The sequence below is a fragment of the Myxocyprinus asiaticus genome, chromosome 3 (genome assembly GCF_019703515.2).
Source record: "Myxocyprinus asiaticus isolate MX2 ecotype Aquarium Trade chromosome 3, UBuf_Myxa_2, whole genome shotgun sequence".
Classification (NCBI taxonomy): Eukaryota; Metazoa; Chordata; class Actinopteri; order Cypriniformes; family Catostomidae; genus Myxocyprinus; species Myxocyprinus asiaticus.
Window position 1 is genome coordinate 49158281 of NC_059346.1, and position 24061 is coordinate 49182341.

At 38.5% G+C, this 24061-nt stretch overlaps 1 protein-coding gene across 1 annotated transcript; it reads right to left on the reverse strand.

Moving 5' to 3' along the window:
- Positions 1-2785: 2785 nt before the first annotated feature.
- On the reverse strand, positions 2786-20384 carry lrwd1 (leucine-rich repeats and WD repeat domain containing 1). The gene is made up of 16 exons (XM_051664356.1): positions 20266-20384; positions 19550-19631; positions 19146-19380; positions 18875-18994; positions 16670-16816; positions 16454-16543; positions 14342-14836; positions 13434-13554; positions 11633-11739; positions 9016-9223; positions 8865-8937; positions 6973-7113; positions 6762-6865; positions 4703-4861; positions 4385-4494; positions 2786-3853 (listed from the first exon to the last, which is right to left on the reverse strand). The coding sequence occupies exons 2-16, from the start codon at positions 19627-19629 to the stop codon at positions 3704-3706; spliced, it is 2340 nt and encodes a 779-aa protein (XP_051520316.1). The 5' UTR covers positions 19630-19631; positions 20266-20384; the 3' UTR covers positions 2786-3703.
- Positions 20385-24061: the final 3677 nt, after the last annotated feature.

Below are 24061 nucleotides of genomic sequence, written 5' to 3' on the forward strand. Positions count from 1 at the left end.
ATTTATGCACGTATTCAAAGATTGTAAATGGCATTTTTATTATGTCTATTCCGCCTGAGGGGGAACTAACACAAAAAATCAAGAGAATATCACATTTATATACTAAATGCCAGTTTCTGTTAAAGGTGTACTCAGTATTTTCCCCTCTAATTAAACTATTTTTACTCCAAAAGAACTTAATAGTAATTTTAAACATATGTATAAAATCATGAGCACTCACATGAGATAAAGACTCCAGTTATATCAGTAACCTTATAAAAGTTGTTTTATTCTACATAGAGAGGATCCCCTCATGGGGGCTGCCATGTTAGAATCACATGACCAGCCGAATACTACTCGCTTTTTATCTCCGTAACCGTCCTGTTATTGGACACTTTCACTCATAGATTAAATAAATCATGGCTTATTGTGGATAGTGATTTTACAATAGCATATCAGTCACTATTGCATTTGAATAATGCTGCATCCAAGCCACTAGATGTCAGTTTAAGTCCAAGAAGACTGCCATATTGACACAACATAAAAAAATTCTAAGTGCACCTTTACAACACCAACACCATTGGTAATTATTGGTCAAATGGGATAGATGCCCTTTATGCATCCTAATCTGGAACTACAAGGATAGTAGAAGCAAATTTTAAAGGCGCTATATAAAAAAAATAAACTGGTTTATTATTATATCATGTCACAAAGGACTTCTAGGATGTCTAGGCAGAACCAAAGTGCAAAAAAGTAGTACCATGGTATTCTCTGAAGTATCTTGGAATACCATGTATCATGTAACATAAATATGGTAGTCATTTATATGGTTTATACAGTTGAAGTCAGAAGTTTACATACACTTAGGCTGAAGTCATTAAAACAAATTTAACCACTCCACAGATTTCATATTAGCAAACTATAGTTTTGGCAAGTCGTTTAGGACATCTACTTTGTGCATGACACGAGTAATTTTTCCAACAATTGTTTACAGACAGATTGTTTCACTTTTAATTGACTATATCACAATTCCAGTGGGTCAGAAGTTTACATACACTAAGTTAACTGTGCCTTTAAGCAGCTTGGAAAATTCCAGAAAATCATGTCAAGCCTTTAGGCAATTAGCTTCAGATAGGCTAACTGGTTAGTTGGAGTCAATTGGAGGTGTACCTGTGGATGTATTTTAAGGCCTACCATCAAACTCAGTGCCCCTTTGCTTGACATCATGGAAAAATCAAAAGAAATCAGCCAAAACCTCAGAAAAAAATTGTGGACCTCCACAAGTCTGGTTCATGCTTGGGAGAAATTTCCAAACGCCTGAAGGTACCACGTTCATCTGTACAAACAATAGTACACAAGTATAAACAACATGGGACCACGCAGCCATCATACTGCTCTGGAAGGAGACACATTCTGTCTCCTAGAGATTAACGTAGTTTGGTGTGAAAAGTGCAAATCAATCCCAGAACAACAGCAAAGGACCTTGTGAAGATGCTCAATGAAACAGTTAGACAAGTATCTATATCCACAGTAAAACGAGTCCTATATCGACATAACCTGAAAGGCTGCTCAGCAAGGAAGAAGCCACTACTGCAAAACCACCATAAAAAAGCCAGACTACAGTTTGAATGTGCACATGGGGACAAAGATCTTACTTTTTGGAGAAATATCCTCTGATCTGATGAAACAAAAATGGAACTTTGGCCATAATGACCATTGTTATGTTTGGAGGGAAAAGGGTGAGGCTTGCAAGCCGAAGAATACCATCCCAACTGTGAAGCATGGGGGTGGCAGCATCATGTTATGGGGTTGCTTTGCCGCAGGAGGGACTGATGCACTTCTCAAAATAGATGTTATCATTAGGAAGGAAAATTGTGGATATATTGACGCAACATCTCAAGACATCAGCCAGGAAGTTAAAACTCTGTCACAAATGGGTCTTCCAAATGGACAATGACCCCAAGCATACCTCCAAATTTGTGGCAAAATGGCTTAAAGACAACAAAGTCAAGGTATTGGAGTGGCCATCACAAAGCCCTGAACTCAATCTGATAGAAAATATGTGGGCAGAACTGAAAAGCATGTGTGAGCAAGGAGGCCTACAAACCTGACTCAGTTACACCAGTTCTGTCTGGAGGAATGGGCCAAAATTCCAGCAACTTATTGTGAGAAGCTTGTGGAAGGTTACCCAAAAGGTTTGACCCAAGTTAAACTATTTAAAGGCAATGCTACCAAATATTAACAAAGTGAATGTAAACTTCTGACCCACTGGGAATGTGATGAAAGAAATAAAAGCTTAAATCATTATCTCTACTATTATTCTGACATTTCACATTCTTAAAATAAAGTAGTGTTGCTAACTGACCTAAAACAGGGAATGTTTTCTACGATTAAATGTCAGGAATTGTGAAAAACTGAGTTTAAATGTATTTGGCTAAGGTGTATGTAAACGTCTGACTTCAACTGTACCAAAGCACCATGGTTTACCATCTGACAACATCACTGTACCATGGTACTGCCATAGTATTAAGGGTTATGTTCAAGCTCACCATCCTACATGAATAAAGCCCATTGCTAAAAGCTGTAGTCCACAAATGAGGGGGCTACAGTCCCACCAATATGTTTGAATTATGTTAAATCCAGGTTGTATCAAACATTGTCTATCTTAATGCAAATAACTCCTAAGAACTGCAGCAAATTTCAAAATACATTAACTAATGATGTAGTTATTCAAGTACATACTTACATTTAGGACCCAAATGTTTGGTTTATTGTTTTTTGACAATAACATTCATTACAAGTCCTTTAAAACATAAAACTGGTGTATGACACCAGTTCATTCATTAAAGAAAAATAGTCAGGAAGTCCTTATTTGAACAATATTTTTCCTCTTCTGATAATCTTTCCTCTCCAATTGATATATTTTCTTGGAAACATTGTTTAAAATGTTTAAAACAAGCAACAAAAAAAAAAACTTTTTTTTTTTTTTTTAAGACTTCACGATTGCCTTACTAAAGTTCGTAACAGTGTATCAGGAAAAATTTAACATGATGGATCAATTTGTCTGTCTCTTTGAGACAACAAGTCTTTAAAATAGATAGTATGGGACCAATTTTTGTTTAAACTTCTTAAAGGAATATTTCACCCAAAAATGAAAATTCTCACATAATTTACTCACCCTTATGCCATCCAAAACATGCATGACTTACTTTCTTCTGCTGAACACAAACGAAGAACGAAGATACAATGCAAGTGAATGGTGACCAAAACTTTGAAGCTCCAAAAAGCATATAAAGGCAGCATAAAAGTAATCCATAAAACTCCAGTGGTTTAATCCATGTCTTAAATGATCCAGTTGGTTTTGGGTAAGAACAGAACAAAATATAACTCCTTTTCACTGTACATCTTGACATCTGACGTCTCCTTGGCATTCATGATTTGGTCACCATTAACTAGCATTGAATAGACCTAGAGAGCTGAGATATTCTCAGAAAAAACTTTGTTTGTGTTCAGCAGAAGAAAGAAAGTCATACACATCTGGGAATGTCATCAATTACTCACATCGGATGCATGAGGGTGAGTAATTGATGAGAGAATTTTCATTTATGGGTGAACTATCCCTTTAAGGCTTTGCTTTCCCCATATAATTCTAAGCACGACTAATTCAAGCCCTGATCTGCAGTGCACAGAGAAATATTGGTAGTAACTGGACATCTTTTGCTGCTCAGGGGCTCTCTCTCTTCCACACCACGGCCATGTTCTTGTCTGTAAGGGCAACCAAGTAACGGAGATCAGGATCCATGGCAACACTGTTTATAGACGGCCCCTCTATTGCACCCATTCCAGCTCTGACTGGTGATGGCCACTTCAGCACCTGAAATAACATGACAACAGCAGAAAAGGATAATGAGATCCAGGAACTCTGTGTTCAAACATGAAAAACAACCACTCCTCCATGGTCAACTCTGTCTCCTGTTGAAAGTAGATCTAAAAGGATTTAGTTGGTACCTATACAATAGATAACAGGATTATTTTAGTGAGAGATAATGTGGAATTATTGGGAGTAGGATTACCATCTATTCTGCATGACTGAAAACTGCTAAATAAACCAACACTGCCTACTTTGTTTTATTTGGAACCAAACAGATTTGCTATTCCAATCCAAAGCTTGCATTGTCAAGACGTGATGTTAATATATGGGTTTACAGTAAAATTATAACATGTTTTCAACTGAGCTCAGCAGGTGAAATGCACAAAAATAAGTTGATTGCTTAAACTCTATTTTCAGTAGCACTTTTGGGTGCTTTTTCTCTCACTTGTGCAATTCTGTAACCTGTCAATATAGGTGCCAAAATGAATACGCAGGATTAGTGAAACAGGCCCAAGCCAACAATGGTCAATCTACCTCAGTGGCAGAGATTGTTTTTCCACTCTTGAAGTTTTCCATCATGGTGTCTGTGATATGGTACATCCACAGTCCTCCTTTCTCATCCCCACATACAACATAACCATGGCCTACAAAAAAAAAAAAAAAAAAAAAAAGTCTCACATCAGTTTTGCCTAAAGCTTCCTTATGCCTGTATCTCTGCAGTCCATCAGATTTCTGGGATGTTTGACAGCGATGAATAATGAGAATTGTTCAGGCAGATTCTGCATCCTTTAAGTGATATGCAAATAATACAGGGGATTTCACTGTGCTGCATGTCATACACAAGATGAATACCTGGGCAGGTGCCTAAAGACAAGTATGGGACATCAGTGCAGGACCACTGAAGCTCTGCTAGTACAACAGCTGGCACCTCTTTCTTTTTGCCGTTCCATGATGCCCGTGTAGCACTCCAGCTCCAAAGGTAGATAGAGCCCTGCATGTGGCTCTTGGATGCTGGAAGGAAAATTCACAACCATTATTATCATCATCATTCTAAATAGCATAAGAGAATTAAAAGAGCCATAATAATGTGTTATTTTAAAATCAGATGGTTATTTTCATTGCAAGCCTCAAAGATCTTTCAAATATTAAAACCCTCGTTTTTGCGCAGTGGATGATTGACAGGTAAGTAGGCAGTCCTTTGTTGCCCAAGATGCATTTGGATGGACATATTTATATTTAACATATTGGAAAATTTAATATTACAAATAACTAATTTATTTTATTATTATTTTTATTTTTCCCCTTTTGGAATGTCCAGTTCCCAGTGCGCTTTTAAGTCCTCATGGTCGTGTAGTGATTCGCCTCAATCCGGGTGGCGGAGGATGAATCCCAGTTGCCTCCGTGTCTGAGACCATCAACCCGCGCATCTTATCACGTGGCTTGTTGAGCGCATTGCCACGGAGACGTGGAGGCTTCACGCCATCCACCGCGGCATCCGCGCTCAACTCACCACGCGCCCCACGAGAACGAACCACATTATAGCGACACGAGGAGGTTACCCCATGTGACTCTACCCTCCCTAGCAACCAGGCCAATTTGGTTGCTTAGGAGATCTGGCTGGAGTCACTCAGCACGCCCTGGGATTCGAACTAGCGAACTCCAGGGGTGGTTGCCAGCGTATTTTACCACTGAGCTACCCAGGCCCCTAATTTGGCCATTTAAAAATCTATAGAAAATAAGCTTAGGCATTTACTAGGAACAGTTTAAAATGGAAAATGTAATGGTACATCAAGTGTGTGTTTACTAAGTGTATAAAATGTTAATACACGTGAGATTAAATGTGCATCCCAAACCACGCACTTCTGCACTTTTCTACGTTGTTTTGTAATGCAAGTAGTGCGAGTAGTATGTTAACACAGAAAATGCAACAAAAAGGAAGTGTACTACAACGATTAAAAATGGATCCTGTGTTTTAATCAGCTCCCTATGTCTTAAATCAGTATATCGTGAACACAAATTCGGGCACTGGCAAGGGTTTTGATTCACTGAGAGTTGGGACACTTATGACTCAGTCACAAGTGACACAATTACGAGCACTTTTAACATTTTGAGATACTGGAACAATTTTGCGATTGAGACAGCCCTAAAAATGGCCGACTCCCTGATCAGCTGATTGATACGCATCCGGAGTGTGGAATGTTGGAGTCTTCATGCACTCAGTGCTCGCAGCTTGCCGTACACAGTGGAAGGGGCGGAGTTACCTGGGCGTGATGCTGGTCTAACAAAACAATTGTAAATAATGGAGAATGTAGCAACTATTGAAACCACACTGTGTGAATGTGTGTGTTGTTTGAGAAGTGTTGAACTGAGGTTGGCTAATGAGCTAAAACTAGCGGCAACGCATTGCATACGTTTTAAACTTTCACTTCCGTCAGCTATTAAATGGCGAATGCTTCCATGTAGTGAAATGTTCCATTTGGGACGATATACACTTTGAAAATTCGTACACTACATGGCTGAATGCATAGTGTATATTGTAAGTGCATCATTTGAGACAGCTTAAGTCTCTAATTATACAATACAGTAGCCTAGAAAAGCTGTTTTATTCTGGAAACGGGTGGTCAAACCCTCATCGTGGCAGCCATGTTGAGATCACATGACTTTATCTCAGTATCCCTTCCAATTATTGACACTTTCACAGTTGCACAATAAATTTATCATGGTGACAAATGCACCTGTGAATGGAATATTGCCATTCTACAACATATATTCAATGAATATAATGAATTTGATAACCATTGTTGTATTAACCAGTGAATCTCAAACAAAAAAAATGTGTACACCTTTAAATGGAAATTAATAGAACGCATTGTGGTAAACCAGTCCTACATTTTGCTAACCATTTACTCACCGACTACATCATCTGAGAGGAAGCTCAGGCCATCAATAGTATGATAGGTATTTTTCTTGTCCTTTTTCTTGTAAATAGGAAACAGAATCTCCATCTCCTCATTTCTGAAAATCATAGACGAAGATTTCAAGAAAGCAAAATTTTTTCTTTCAAAACACAGATTATCAGCAGAGAGATTACAAAAACAGTTGAATTGAAGGAGAATCCAAACCTCTTCTGTGTGTTTTTACTGAGCTGGATGTCAAAGCTGTAGAGCCCATCATCACAGGCCGAGAGGAGATGAGTGTCTGGAGAGGAGGGGAGCAGGGAGAGGTATAGAGGAGTGGAGCAAGTTTCCAGGAATAGCAGCTTACTGTAATCAAAGGAACAAAACGGTCATGAAACACAGGAACATTTTGTTTGGGTTTTTTTAAACAAAAATGTAATGGTATATTATAACAACAGCCAGATTGGTGCTGGAAAAGAACAGTTAAAGTCAGAAGTCAGAACCTTAGCCAAATACATTTAAACTTCACAATTGCTGACATTTAATCATAGAAAACATTCCCTGTCTTAGGTCAGTTAGGATCGCTACTTAATTTTAAGAATGTGAAATATCAGAATAGTAGAGAGAATGATTTATTTCAGCTTTTATTTCTTTCATCACATTCCCAGTGGGTCAGAAGTTTACATACACTTTGTGAGTATTTGGTAGCATTGCCTTTAAATTGTTTAACTTGGGTTAAACATTTTGGGTAGCCTTCCACAAGCTTCTCACAATAAGTTGCTGGAATTTTGTCCCATTCCTCCAGACAGAACTGGTGTAACCGAGTCAGGTTTGTGGGCCTCCTTGCTCACACACGCTTTTTCAGTTCTGCCCACAAATGTTCTATCAGATTGAGGTCAGGGCTTTGTGATGGCCACTCCAATACCTTGAGTTTGTTGTCCTTAGGTCATTTTGCCACAACATTAGAGGTATGCTTGGGGTCATTGTCCATTTGGAAGACCCATTTGTGACTGAGCTTTAACTTCCTGGCTGATGTCTTGAGATGTTGCTTCAATATAGCCACATAATTTTCCTTCCTCATGATGCCATTTATTTTGTGAAGTGCACCAGTCCCTCCTGCAGCAAAGCACCCCCACAACATAATGTTGCCACCCCCATGCTTCACAGTTGGGATGGTGTTCTTCGGCTTGCAAGCCTCACCCTTTTTCCTTCAAACATAATGGTCATTATGGCCAAAGTTCCATTTTTGTTTCATCAGATCAGAGGAAATTTCTCCAAAAAGTAAGATCTTTGTACCCATGTGCACATTCAAACTGTAGTCTGGCTTTTTTATGGTGGTTTTGCAGCATTGGCTCCTTCCTTGCTGAGCAGCCTTTCAGTTTATGTCGATATAGGACTCGTTTTACTGTGGATATAGATACCCGTCTACCTGTTTCCTCCAGCATCTTCACTGTTGTTCTGGGATTGATTTGCACTTTTCACACCAAACTACATTCATCTCTAGGAGACAGAATGTGTCTCATTTCTGAGCGGTATGAGGCTGCGTGGTCCCATAGTGTTTATACTTGTGTACTATTGTTTGTACAGATGAACTTGGTACCTTCAGGTGTTTGGAAATTGCTCCCAAGTATGAACCAGACTTGTGGAGGTCCACAATTATTTTCTGAGGTCTTGGCTGATTTCTTTTGATTTTCCCATGATGTCAAGCAAAGAGGCACTGAGTTTGAAGATAGGCCTTAAAATACATCCACAGGTACACCTCCAATTCAGTACACCTCCTATCAGAAGCTAATTGGCTAATTGCCTAAAGGCTTGACATCATTTTCTGGAATTGTCCAAGCTGCTTAAAGGCACAGTTAACTTAGTGTCTGTAAACTTCTGACCCACTGGAATTGTGAGATAGTCAATTAAAAGTGAAACAATCTGTCTGTAAACAATTGTTGGAAAAATTACTCATGTCATGCACAAAGCAGATGTCCTAAACAACTTGCCAAAACTATAGTTTGCTAATATTAAATCTGTGGAGTGGTTAAAAAAATGAGTTTTAATGACTTCAACCTAATTGTATGTAGACTTCTGACTTCAACTGTATATCCACAGAAAATAACTGATCTAACCTGATTTTGAAGTTGTAGTCACGGTCCAGTACACCAATGTCCCACAAAATGATCTTATTTTCATATGTCCCAGCTACAAATATAAACAAATGTTATTTTTACATAGATAACTCAAATAAGTTATCATTCTATTCACTGTTCTTTCACTTACTGAAGAGAAAGCTTGTGTTCCGGGGACTGAAGCGCACGATGGAAATGGCACGGCGACTGGCGCGAAATTCCCCGAATGCCAGATTGACTCTGGGATGAATGAACTTTACCAGGCCCCTCTTACCCCCAGCAGCCAGGATATTACAGGGGCGGGCAGAGCCACCAGTCCGGGACATTAGCACTGTGGACCATGCCAGCGAGAAGAACTCCTATAAGAACATTATAAAGAGTTAAATGCAAAGACCTTTTATAGGCTTTTACATATGTGCAAAACAAGTCATTTATTGTACTGCTTACTGCATACTGTGCAGTATACACTGTATAGTGCCTACTATTTAAAAAATATATATATTATGTGAAACAGTACACATTCATGCAACAAACATTTCAATCTGTGGACTGGTACATTTATGTCATATGACATCACGTGATAATTCTTAATTTCTGCAAGTGTCATCCAGTTAGTGTTGTCGAGTACATAACTAACAGTAGCAACATCACTAGTTTAACTACATTTTTCAGTAGCTCTGCTATTTTCACAATAGTGTAGCTTTTCCAGCCATGAGTAGCGGCAATTGTGCTGAGGCAGTAATCAAGCGCTCTCACCTAAACCGTCCTCTCTCTCTTTCTCTCATATGTACTGCTGAAAAATCCAACTAATTTAAGTGAATCAGTTCTTTTGGACAGTTCATGTAAAAGTACCAGTTAAAATAAGCGATTCACTTTTATTTAGTGTTAGAAACTGCAATTCATTTTAGTGAATCTGTTTATTCGAATGCTTCATACAAACAGTGCTGGGCGGATTACTTGTAAATTGTAATCAGATACTGATTACAAATTGTGTGTCAAAAATGCAGTCAGTAATATAATCTCATAGATTACATTTTTGGGGTAATCTAATAAAATTATTTTTGGATTACTTTCAACCTAATTCTATTTTATTGTATGTCACATGCATTTGAGTAGGATAATACTGTTAACATAAAAGTACAAAGAGGAAGAAAATGTATTCCATTCTGTATAACTAACAAAAAGAGCCTCACAAAAACAGCTTTGTATGACATTTTTTTTTAAAAAGTGCATTAAACATTACATGAATGAAATATATCAGCAATGACTGTGCATGGCCAAAGTTTATTATTCAAAACACTGAGAAATCAAGTTCATTTTAAGTAATACTACATATTAATAGTCCATCACCTATTCCTTAGCTGAGGTGGATATCTTACTGTTGTAACGTAAAAGGAGCACATGATCAAAATAGTCTCACAGATGAACAATGCATTTAGGGGTAAAAATATGATGATATTGATATGAAAATGATCAATAAATAATTAACAATTTAATGCCGTTGCCTTGTTAATATGTAATCTATAAAAAGTAACTATTGTCCAATTAAGAGTATTTAAAAAATGTAATTTAATCCAATTACAAGTACTTGATTTTTGTAATCTGATTATGTAATCCAGACATGTAAGCTGTTACTACCCAGCACTGCGTATAAATGAACTAGTTCACATTAATGATTCCCTGATTCACTTACGCCCCTGTGCTGCCTTAAAGGAATATTCCGGGTTCAATAGAAGTTAAGCTCAATTAACAGTATTTGTGGCATAATGTTGATTACCACAAAAATACATTTTGACTCGTTCCTCCTTTTCTTAAAAAAACAAATCGAGGTTAAAGTGGGGCACTTACAATGGAAGTAAATGGGGGCCAGTCTGTAAACTCACTATTTCAAAAGTATAGCCACAAGACATAAACAATGTGTGTTAACATGATTTTAGTGCGATAAAATCATTAACCTTTTCTGTGTAAAATTATAGCCAATTTTACAACTTTGTTGCAATGACAATCTAAAACGACTGTACCAATGATGATTTAAACAACTTTAAAGCTCAAATAATACACAAGTTTTAACAGAAGAATTAATGCAAGTGCTTTTATAAAATTATAAGCTTCACATTTCTGCCTTAAAACCCTCCAGAAATTGGCCCCATTCACTTCCATTGTAAGTGCATCACTGGAACCCAGTTTAAATTGGCCCCATTCACTTCCATTGTAAGTGACTCACTATAACCCAGTTTTTTGCTCTTTTTTTTTTTTTTAAATAGTAGGTTAACTGTTAAGTTATGAGCAGCTTGTAGGTTGGGAAGCTACAGTTTTAAAGTAGCTTCCACAGCACTGCCAGTGATCATGTTACAAATAAAAACGTTTACTGTGCATTTTTAATACAGTTTTGTATAAAAACGGTTTTACTCTCAGCGGTCCAATCAAACAAGGAGTCAATATGTTAAATAGTGGCTGATATTACTTCCAGTTCATTCGTGACATTTGAAAAGAAAGGTCAAACCAAGCTCACTGCATTCAGATAAAGTGCTCTCAATGCAGTATGCTCGGTTGAATACTGCACATTTTGGCCAATGTTGAAGATCATGAATATTCCATGCATACTGTAAATTTGCACAGTGCACTGGAAGTATACAGGAAGAATGGATGTACTGTATGCTTTTTCAAAAATAGCAATATAGTATATTCTTTTGTGATGTATACATTTGACTGATGGATTATACACCACCTGGTGGTAAGAGTATTGCACAGAATTCAGAGCTCCTCACCTCACCAGGGACCTTGTATTTCTTCAGCACATGTCCAGACTCGCAGTCAATCACGCACAAAGTTTCCCCTCCACATGTGGCAACTGTCCGAAACCCGCTACTCAAATCTAACAAATTAAAAACAATGCCAGATACATACAGTTGAAGTTTACATACACATTAGCCAAATGCATTTTAACTCAGTTTTTTACAATTCCTGACATTTAATCGTAGAAAACATTCCCTGTCTTAGGTCAGTTAGGATCACTACTTTATTTTAAGAATGTGAAATATCAGAATAATAGTAGAGAGAATGATTTATTTCAGCTTTTATTTCTTTCATCACATTCCCAGTGGGTCAGAAGTTTACATACACTTTGCTAGTATTTGGTAACATTGCCTTTAAATTGTTTAAATTGGGTCAAACATTTTGGGTAGCCTTCCACAAGCTTCTCACAATAAGTTGCTGGAATTTTGTCCCATTCCTCCAGACAGAACTGGTTTAATTGAGTCAGGTTTGTAGGCCTCCTTGCTCACACATGCTTTTTCAGTTCTGCCCACAAATTTGATATTGGATTGAGGTCAGGGCTTTGTGATGGACACTCCAATACCTTGACTTTGCTGTTTTTTAAGCCATTTTGCCACAACATTAGAGGTATGCATTTGGAAGACCCATTTCCGACCAAGCTTTAACTTCCTGGCTGATGTCTTGAGATGATGCTTCAATATATCCACATAATTTTCCTTCCTTATGATGCCATCTATTTTGTGGAGTGCACCAGTCCCTCCTGCAGCAAAGCACCCCCACAACATGATGCTGCCACCCCCATGCTTCATAGTTGGGATGGCGTTCTTCGGCTTGCAAGCCTCACCCTTTTTCCTCCAAACATAACGATGGTAATTATGGCCAAACAGTTACATTTTTGTTTCATCAGACCAGAGGACATTACTCCAAAAAGTAAGATCTTCGTCCCCATGTGCACTTGTAAACTGCAGTCTGGCTTTTTTTATGGCAGTTTTGGAGCCGTGGCTCCTTCCTTGCTGAGCAGCCTTTCAGTTTATGTCGGTATAGGACTTGTTTTACTGTGGATATAGATACTTGTCTACGTGCTTCCTCCAGCATCTTCACAAGGTCCTTTGCTGTTGTTCTGGGATTGATTTGCACTTTTCGCACCAAACTACATTCATCTCTAGGAGACAGAATGCATCTCCTACCTGAGCGGTATGATGGCTGCGTGGTCCCATAGTGTTTATACTTGCGTACTATTGTTTGTACAGATGAATGTGGTACCTTCAAGCATTTGGAAATTGCTCTCAAGGATGAACCAGACTTCTGGAGGTCCACAATTTTTTGAGGTCTTGGCTGATTTCTTTTGATTTTCCCATGATGTCAAGCAAAGAGGCACTGAAGGTAGGCCTTAAAATACATCCACAGGTACACCTCCAATTCAGTACACCTCCAACTGACCAATTAGAAGCTAATTGCCTTATGGCTTGACATCATTTTCTGGAATTGTCCAAGCTGCTTAAAGGCACATTTAACTTAGTGTCTGTAAACTTCTGACCCACTGGAATTGTGATATAGTCAATTATATGTGAAACAATCTGTCTGTAAACAATTTCTGGAAAAATTACTCATGTCATGCACAAAGTAGATGTCCTAAACGACTTATAGTTTGCTAATATGAAATCTGTGGAGTGGTTTAAAAATTAGTTTTAATGACTTCAACTGTATGTAAACTTCTTACTTCAACTGTAAGCTCAAATATACATTCAAGTATACCACTGATTTCATTTATTTTCATCACTTGATAGTGCTCACCACCACCGCAGTCTTGTGGGGGCTCAAAAGCGCAGGCCCAAAGCTGAGTGCTGAAATCTTCTGGACTGTCAAGTCGACTATGGCACTGGAGGACATGCAAAGGCTGCAGACTCACCGGCTCCTATAACCGAAGGGGAGAGATAGACGGACATTAACATTGCGTTAACGACTGAGTGTTAAGCAATTGACAGTAAACAATACAAACACATTTTAAGCAACAACAGGAATCCACAACTCAAGGCTTATTCTGGAGCAATACATATGCAAATACAATAATCAGGCACAATAAGGAAATACTGGAGGCACAAATTTTCAAAGCCACGGTCAGAATGGCCCCGTTAACACCTGAATTTAACATCTGTCTTGGGTGATTAAATGTAGGTGTAAACAGGGTTCAAAAAGGGATTTGTGATTCAATCACTGAAACCACTTTCGGAGGTAATCAGAAACAAATGTGACCACGCTGCATTTTGGTTTAATCAGTAAATAGTTCTCATGCGTGCTGGACAACAAAGGACTATCTACTCACCTCTCAATCATCCACTGTGCAAAAACAAGGGTTTTAAACATACTCTTGTTTATAAGTTACACAAGTTGCACATAGCTTTAAAAGAAAATAACCATCCAATCAAAAAAGTAATCTGAAGATCAGCTCATATAGAAGCATGAGTACAAAACAAGTACCAATTCATTAAACGTGTTACATTTGTGATGACATTCAAATTTATAAGTAACAGTCCAACTTTATTTGTGCCTGAGTGATCACTATGGGGTCAGAAAGAACACATATTTCAGAGCCATATGAATAAATACCAGGTGTAAATGGCAATCTATCCCACCTGACCAGTTAATGTTAGTAAAAGGGGTAAACACTAGGGCCAATTTTTATCAAAATCATTTTTTTGTACCTGAGGAACTTGGAGTTTGGCGCAGGCAGTTTTCCGAGGTGTGCTGGTTTCTGTTTTGGCAGCAGTTTTTTTGCCCTGTTGAGCAGTAGGCTGATCTTTAGGTGTTTTCTTCGGGCTTTCGCCTTTAGCTGGTCTTGACTTGGGGCTGGAGATGACTGTGCTCTTAGCCACCTTTCTAGGGCTTCCAGTTTTGCTAGCATCTTTTTGAGACACATTTTCCAGGCGGCACGATTTTCTTGGACTACACTCGGGAGTTGCCACGTTAGTCATTCTGGCATGCTTTCTGGAACTGGGCAATATAGGATCAGTTTTCTGTGGAGTACCGAGTACACGAGTGGATTTACTTGGACTGCCCTCAACGGAGGTTGCACTTGCCAAGCGGCTTGACTTTCGTGGACTGGCCTCTGCGTTGACCTCGCTGTTGTTTCTGGTTATCTTCTGAAGGCTTGTGGTACCGTTAGCGCCAAGATCACATGTTTTTCTCTCAACAGGAGTCTATATAGTGTAAAAAAGGCACAACTTCAGCAATGTGTATTACCTCAAACTATTCCATTTTAAATTAAAGCAAAACCTTTTCAAAAACCTAAAGGTGAAGTGTGTAATATCTGAATAACTAGTGTCACCCAAACAAAACAGGTAGTCCTGCCCCAACTTAAACCATTGGTTGTGCCATGTTGCTATGCGAGGGATAATCACTCGCAAACAAGCACTAGCGAGAGAGAATAGTATGCATTTTATTTAGTTAAAGTCATTAGATACGTTGAAGTCCCTCGAACCTGCATGCCCAACATTCCTCTTGCAGCAATCCTTCCTCTTATTTGCGCAGTCTGTTTTATGTAGTTATGAGCTGAATGGGAAGCCAAACACTATTAAAGTGTGAGACGACAGAAGAGCTCAGCGTGGAAAAACTATTTGCGCAACCGCTGTTCATCACAAGTTGCTCATAGCGCAATGCACTGATGCAGTAGATGGTTTTGCAAATAAACGCATCTGCTTTGCATTGGTCGTGCTGTGCGGTTGAGTGGATGACAGTCACCAGTTTCCTGTTTTTTTTATTGCTTTTTGCTTTTGGAACAATAGCCTACTTGTAAATAAAATGTTACCACTATCAGTGTTAGAGATGATCTATCTTGGAGGGGATATGGCTCAGCTATTAACAAGGAAAATTAAAGTCAAATCAAGGAAAATTGCACATTAAGGTTGCAGGCCCGTGCTGCCATTTATAATATTTTAAATGTAAGCATCATAAAGGAAATAAATACATTAATAACGTATACATGTGTTAAAGGAATATTCTGGGCTCAATGCAAGTTAAGCTCAATCAACAGCATTTGTGGCATAATGATGATTACCACAAAAAATAATTTAGACTCTTCCCTCCTTTTCTTTAAAGCAGAAATGGAGGTTACAGTGAGTCACTTACAATAGAGGTGAATGGGGCCAATTTTTGGAGGGTTTAAGGGCAGAAATTTGAAGCTTATAATTTTATAAAAGCACTTAAAACTCGTATTATTTGAGCTGTAAAGTTGTTAAAAGTCATATTTAAAGTCATTTTAGGGTTTGTTGACATTACATTGTCATGGCAACGAAGCTATAAAATTGGCTAGAACATTACACAGAAAAGTTAGTAAGTGTTAACACACATATTGTTTATGTCTTGTGTCTTTACTTTTGAAACAGTGAGTATTTTAATGTTTACAGATTGGCCCCATTCACTTCCATTGTAAGTGCCTCACTGTAACCCAGATTTTTTTTTTTTTTAAAGGAGGGACGAGTCCAAATAAATGTGTGTGGTAATCAACATTATGCCACAAATGCTGTCGACTGAGCTTAACTTGTAGTGAACCCAGAATATTCCTTTAATATGGGCCAGGCATAAAACAAAACAGTTTAAAAAAAAATATGTAACGGGGGGGTCCCTGTTTCGTGTCTCTACCCACCAAGGGAAGGTCCAGGTCCTTGGCCTGAAAAAGGCTGAAGACATCTGTGCTATACCAATCAACCCATGAATGGCTTACTTTTAGCCTCTCTGCATATTTAGCTGGGATAAGAGAAATTATTTAAACAATGAAAAAAATTGCACACATCACCTTTAAAACCTAATGAAATTACCTCATTCTCTGTTATTGTAGCTGTGTCTGTGGCACTGCCTCCTTCACTGCCCGTCAGTGACTTTAAATATTCTTTTGCGATCATTTCAACCTAGAAAAATGGAAATAAAATTAGATGAAATGTACCAACACTGAAACCATGACAACTTAGATATCCTACGAATGCAAAGTATGTAACAGGTATCAGTGAACACAATATTTACACTAGACAACCTACCCTCCACTTTATGTAATCACTCAAAGAACTGGGACCGTATTTGATTTGGGTGCAGGCAGCCTTAACAAAGCTCTTCTCAACAGCAGCCAGACTTTGTGCCGTAACCGGGTTAGGTAGACTGAAGCTCAGTTCCCATACACCAATCACCTGCAGGTTACAAAAATAAATGAATTATAATAATAAATACAAATGTGTCTAATTGAAATCACTTGACTAGCGCAGTTTCCTATTGAAATAGGATGTAGAGTCAGGTCATAACAACATTGCCTATTTTTAAATAGCCAATAATTTTCGGTTTATATCACTGGCGTGTACCATGCTATTACTTTGCTATTACTAATCAGAAGTAGAGAGCATTTATTCAACAAACATTTGTCTTTTTTCTCTGGAAGAGAAAAACTGAAATTAGAGGTCGGACGATAGTGGATTTTGCCAATTTGATAACTATGGTGGTGGGAAAGGCCGATATTAATCGGTCGATAGTTTTTAAAATAGATTTATAGAATGTTAAAAAGAAATTTTTTTAGTCTTTCCTTACTATAACGGGCACAAACATAGAGGCAACAAGAGTTCAAAATTAATAAAGATAAAGTTTGAATCCCAGGGCGTGCTGAGTGACTCCAGCCAGGTCTCCTAAGCAACCAAATTGGCCCGGTTGCTAGGGAGGGTAGAGTCACATGGGGTAACCTCCTCGTGATCGCTATAATGTGGTTCGTTCTTGGTGGGGCGCGTGGTGAGTTGAGCGTGGATGGCGTGAAGCCTCCACACGCACTATGTCTCCATGGCAACGCACTCAACAAGCCATGTAATAAGATACGCGGGTTGATGGTCTCAGACGTGGAGGCATCTGGGATTCGTCCTCCGCCACCCGGATTGAGGCGAATCACTACGCGACCACGAAGACTTAAAAGCGCATTGGGAATTGGGCGAAAAAGGGTAAAAATCCCAACAAAAAAAAAGAAATGAAGATTTGGTGCATAACACAGATCTTTTAACTATAATCAAACCCGAAACACACCGCAGACTCTTATTTTGAAATGAAGAAGACTTAGCTTCGTTAGAATGCTCTTTATTTAAATATTAACCAAACTAAGCTTTAAGTTTCAAAAAGTAGCCATCTCTACTGATTAATTAGTAAAACTGATATATCAGCCTACCTCTAAATGAAATGTTTACATTTGCTTAAAGGGATAGTTTACCAAAAATGAAAATTCTCTCATCATTTACTCTCCCTCATGCATCCCAGATGTGTACGACTTTCTTTCTTCTGCAGAACACAGACAGATTTTTGGAAGAATATCTCAGCTCTGTAGGTCCATACAATGAGTGAATGATGACCAGCAATTAAAAGCTCCAAAATGCACAGACAATCATAATAAAAGTAATCCATACAACTCCAGTGGTTAAATTAATGTCTTCTAAAGCTATACGATTGCTTTGGGTGAAAAAGTGATCAAAGTCCTTTTCACAATAAATGTTTACCTTTGTTCACTCTCCAAAACGCATCCACAAGGGCACTCGGTTCCCCCTGCCTTTCGCGTGCCGCAAGCATGCTGGCATGTTCAAATAAAAGCAAAACAAATGAAGCTTGTGAACCGCTTTCCTTGTAAACAAATCGAGCTGCATTTCCAATTGTATCACGTCAGTTCTCGTGTGAACATGCCAACGCGCTTACTACACGCAAAAGGTTGTGAACTGGATTCCCTCATGGACAACCGGAAGTAAACATTTATAGTGAAAAGGACTTAAATATTGATCTGTTTCTCACCCCAAGCGGTCGATTCCCTTCAGAAGACATTAATTTAACCACTGGAGTCGTATGGATTAGTTCTACTATGACTGTCTGTGTTTCTTGGAGCTTCAAATTCTGGTCACCATTCACTTGCAGTGTATGGATCTACAGAGCTGAGAATCTTCATTTGTGCTCTGCTGAAGAAAGAAAGTCCTACACAACTGGGATGGCATGATGAGTGAGTAAATTATGAGAGAATTTTCATTTTTGGAAAATCTATCCCTTTAGAGAGCACACTCATTTAGATGGCATCAAAATCCACAAAATTAAAATGTTAATTTTACAAATATACAACCAGCATCTTATAAATCAAAATCTTACAAAAGTATCACATAGATAAACTGTTTGCATTACGACAATAATAAAAAAAAAAAAAACAGTTGAAGTGATGAGTGACGAAAATCAGTTCTCACCCTCTTCCTAAGGATCTCAGTGCTGCCATTGCGAATGTGATGGGCTGTAAAGCTGATATCTTTCCTATTAAACATCCTCAACTTGGGTAACAGGAAGATCACTTTGTGTTCATCATTGACCTAAAAATACATACAACAATTCAGACAGCTTTAGTCCTACAACATCTAAAAACACCATTCTCTGGATAAAACACTATTAATCTTAATAGGACATGCAACATCTAATTTTTAGGTGTGTTAAAATGTGCATTTAAATTCTGTAATTAATTACTGTGAGGTAGAGATTGTCCTCCAGTCGCAGTTCCTCTATGTTGCTCAGGGCTTCCAGTGACACCACATCCTCCATATCATTATTCGAACAGTCAAGGGTCTTCAGGCAGGGAAGACGCAGGCCTCTGGGAAACTCCTGTAGCATGTTCCCCGACAAATCCAACCGCTCCAGATTGTGAAGTTTAGATAGCAGAGGCACCGGCATATCCTCTCCCTTTAGACCCATGCGTGAGAGACTGTATAATATAATTTAATATAGTTTAGACAGTTTGGTTTTTAATTTAAGGGCTTAATAATAGTCTTGTTTTAAACGTAAATTAAAAATAGCACAACTCTGTGTACCTTAATGAACTGAAATCCATACGAAATACTAAAAATACCTTTCTTATTGACATGAACACTTACTTGAGGGTCTTTATCTGGTCCAGTTTATTTGTCTTTGGAGAACATCTCTCTAGCAGTATCTTCTCTGTTATCTTCTCCATGGCTGCTCAGAGTGAAAGTGTTAGTTTAGTGTTTTTCCAGATCTTATTAAGGTGTGCTGCAGTGATCAGAGGGGTTTCAAAGACTTTGAAAAGCTCTTGCTATTGGGTATTTAAGTGTGAGACACATTGCGCCTCGTATTGTTATGCAGTGATTCAGGAGAAGAGGTCTGTTCGCACCCTGGGATGGTTCTGAATACAGTAAATTGCCTTGAAACTTACAGAGAGCAACTGTAACATCGTGTTTCCGCAAATAGAAGAAATGAAAACTAAACATTAGGCTTTCTAAACCAACGTTAATAGATAACCAGATTAATAAATCAGTTAAATTATAAACGTCTAAACTCACATGGTACTCACTTTAATGTAGATTCATGAACGTGTATAAAGTGTAATAACGGTTTTAATGAACGTGATTAAAATTGCACTAATTTTACAACGCAAGATTGCGCAATCAAGAAGGCGATTGTGTTTATATGTTGTCTATTATTAACGTCTTTATTAATGTGATGAGAACAATCTAGAGCCACATGAATGTTTACACAATTGCGTTTAGTTTCACTGAATGATATTACACATTGTTAGAGATGTTGGCGAAAAACCAACCAACTTTACTGAGATTAAAAGCGATTTACACACCTTTCTTCTGACGAGCTTACGAGGACGTTGATATTTAAAAATAAATACAGCAGTCGCACTCGCGTGTAAAGTCAGAACACTTTCCCGGGAAAATACAAATGAACTTTGACCAGCGTGACGTAATAGAGCGCAACAGTGCCCGCCCACTTTTTTTGCCCGGCAAAATTTCTTATTCACAAATGTAAAGTTTCCTGCTAAAAATCATGGGGTCAGGAATTGGTTTGCAGCCTCCATTTCGCTCTCTTTCTGGGAACCCTGTGCTAGCTGAGCAGTCCAAGAGATGAACGGGGATGCTAACGGATAGCTCTCTCCAGGTATTTTAGAGCTCCATGCAAAAAACAAACAAACAAACAAAAAAAAAAAACATGCTATATATATATATATATTTTTTTTTTTTTTAAAGAAAATGGAACATTAAATTGACTCAATTCGATTTCCTGTGAAACAAAAGGCAATCAAAACTGTTAAAATGTGTAACTTCTTTAATATATTGTGTTAAGCTCCCCCTAGTGTATAAATGTTGTATTACATTTAAAGCGTTGAAAGTATTTGTAACGTGATTTTGATGAACGGATTTAATAAAAATAAATAAATAAAAACATTCATCCGTCTGGGTTCCGGAAGTGTCTCTCTCTCTCTCTTTTTTTTTTTTTTTTTTTGGTTGCATAGGCTTTTCATAAAATCCTCCATAAAAGAGTTTGTAAGCCATGAACCAACATCGAGTTGAGTCTCAACATCACACACTTTGTTGAGACAAAAAAGTATTTGAAAATTCGACAAAAAGACGAAGGTGCAAGCAGTGTTGGGCAAGCTACTCAAAAAAATTAGCTAGCTAAGCTACTAACTACTCATCAGAAAAAATAGTTAAGCTAAGCTAAAAGCTACACTTAAGAGAAAGTAGCAAGTTACACTACAAGCTACACGCCAAAAGTAGCTTGCTACATTTAAGCTACTTTTCCTACCACAGATGCACAGAGCATACGGTCATAGACAAAACACCTCAAAGATTTATTCACGTGATGTTTTCAAAGCCTTGGTACAATATATTACAGTTTAGTGCAATACAGTATACAAGTAGGTACATGTAAAAAAAATGTAAATTCATATTTAGACATGCTACTTATACAATCAGGAGGCCAGCAGGCCTACTTATACAATCAGGAGAAGCACATCTGGGCAACAACAATGTGATTTCTGATGGTATCAGATTGTAACACCATGGTAAATTGATATATGATTACCATATTCATATACTATTGTATTTACATGGTGCTTCAAGGTAATAAAAAAAATACCATGTTACTACCATGGCAATTTGATATATGATTACCACATTCAAATACCACTGTATTAACATGGTGCGTCCAGGTAATGGTACAAGTCCAAAAAACATGGTAATGTCATGGTACCTTTTTATGTGTTTTCATGTAGGCTAATACGTGTTTTGATTCTCTTTTGGTTGGAAAATGTCTTTACCTGCAGAAGTCATTTACAGCACACGTACTGAACTTAATAAAGACTTTCTTCATCACTGACAAACGATAGGATGTATTTGTAGATTTGGTTTCTATTGATTGTGGATCCACTGCATCCTGCGGTATCTTTATTTTCCGTGTTATAAAATATTCCGTGAGCTTGTTGACAAGTGAGAGCGTGCACAAATGATTCAGCAAGCTTTCCGAGGCATTCAGATTGAATCGTGAACTGATTCAGTCTGCTTTCCTACCACGTGTGACCAATTAATTGTAAAGAACTGACTCAGATGAGCGATTAATTTGTGATCGGACATCTTTAGTTTTGATTCAAAACTGCCGATAGTAAACACTAGGTACAAGGCATGATGTAGCGGTATAGCTTTTCTGAACACTACGCCGCTACCTAGTCAAAATATAGCATCGCTACTGAAAAGCTACTTGATTTAAAAACTAGTGATGCTACCGTCTCCCTACTCAAAAATTTAGTTAAGCTAATAGCTTTGCTATTTGTAGCTACTGCCATCACTGGGTACAAGACTGTGTACTTACTGTATTTCACGAGGACACAAACTACAATCCCATGAAGCATTGCGAATGACACAAAAAAAAAAAATATATAAAACTAGAGCTTTTAGGTTGTTGATTATAAGTACAGAAACAATATATTTTAGGTTTATTGCAAAATATATTGATTTGTACAAATAAACTCAGCAAAAAAAAAGAAACATCCTCTCACTTTCAACTGCTTTTATTTTCAGCAAACTTAACATGTGTAAATATTTGTATGAACAAAGTTTCAACAACTAAGACATAAACTGAACAAGCTTCACAGACGTGTGACTAACAGAAATGGAATAATGTGTCCCTGAACAAAGGGGGGGGGGTACAAAAGTAACAGTCAGTATCTGGTGTAGCCACCAGCTGCATTAAGTACTGCAGTGCATCTCCTCCTCATGGACTCCACCAAGGCACTTGCAAGTTCCCGGACGATCCAAAAGGTCCCAGACGTGCTCAATGGGATTGAGATCCGGGCTCTTCGCTGGCCATGGCAGAACACTGACATTCCTGTCTTGCAGGAAATCACGTACAGAACGAGCAGTATGGCTGGTGGCATTGTCATGCTGGAGGGTCATGTCAGGATGAGCCTGCAGAAAGGGTACCACATGAGGGAGGAGGATGTTTTCCCTGTAACGCACAGCATTGAGATTGCCTGCAATGACAACAAGCTCAGTCCAATGATGCTGTGACACACCACCCCAGACCATGATGGACCTTCCACCTCCAAATCGATCCCGCTCCAGAGTACAGGCCTCGGTGTAACGCTCATTCCTTCGACGATAAACGTGAGTCCGACCATCACCCCTGGTGAGACAAAACCGCGACTCGTCAGTGAAGAGCACTTTTTGCCAGTCCTGTCTGGTCTAGTGAGGGTGGGTTTGTGCCCATAGGTGACGTTGTTGCCGGTGATGTCTGGTAAGGACCTGCCTTACAACAGGCCTACAAGCCCTCAGTCCAGCCTCTCTCAGCCTATTGCGGACAGTCTGAGCAGTGATTGGGGGATTGTGTGTTCCTGGTGTAACTCGGGCAGTATTGTTGCCATCCTGTACCTGTCCCGCAGGTGTGATATTCGGATGTACCAATCCTGTGCAGGTATTGTTACACGTGTTCTGCCACTGCGAGGACGATCAGCTGTCCTTCCTGTCTCCCTGTAGCACTGTCTTAGGCGTCTCACAGTACGGACATTGCAATTTATTGCCCTGGCCACATCTGCAGTCCTCCATGCAGCATGCCTAAGGCACGTTCACGCAGATGAGCAGGGACCCTGGGCATCTTTCTTTTGGTGTTTTTCAGAGTCAGTAGAAAGGTCTCTTTAGTGTCCTAAGTTTTTATAACTGTGACCTTAATTGCCTACCGTCTGTAAGCTGTTAGTGTCCTAACGACCGTTCCACAGCTGCATGTTCATTAATTGTTTATGGTTCATTGAACAAGCATGGAAAACATTGTTTAAACCTTTTACAATAAAGATCTGAAAAGTTATTTGGATTTTTACAAAATTATCTTTAAAATACAGTGTCCTGAAAAAGGGATGTTTCTTTTTTTGCTAAGTTTATATGTAGTTTGAGGGTGTTGGGAGACTGACTCAATTGCATCATTCACAGTGCGTCATGGGAGTGTGTAGTCACTCCTGGGCTCATTTTGAGGGCTTTGTTGGCCAAAGTTCTCGGATTGGTGGATTTTTCTCTGCTGGACTATGGGTTGTATAGCTGTTTACCATGAATTCCGCTATCCAACACAATTTTTAAATGAAGCTGAAGTAACGC

Bases quoted from the DNA above. Each gene is read 5' to 3' on its own strand.
- lrwd1 (XM_051664356.1), bottom strand. From the start codon at position 19,629: ATGGAGAAGATAACAGAGAAGATACTGCTAGAGAGATGTTCTCCAAAG. The intron at 7,114-8,864 runs GTTAGATCAGTT...CTTTGATTACAG, and splicing joins GACTACAACTTCAAAATCAG to TAAGCTGCTATTCCTGGAAA. The intron at 4,495-4,702 runs GTATTCATCTTG...TTTTTTTTGTAG, and splicing joins GTCTTTAGGCACCTGCCCAG to GCCATGGTTATGTTGTATGT.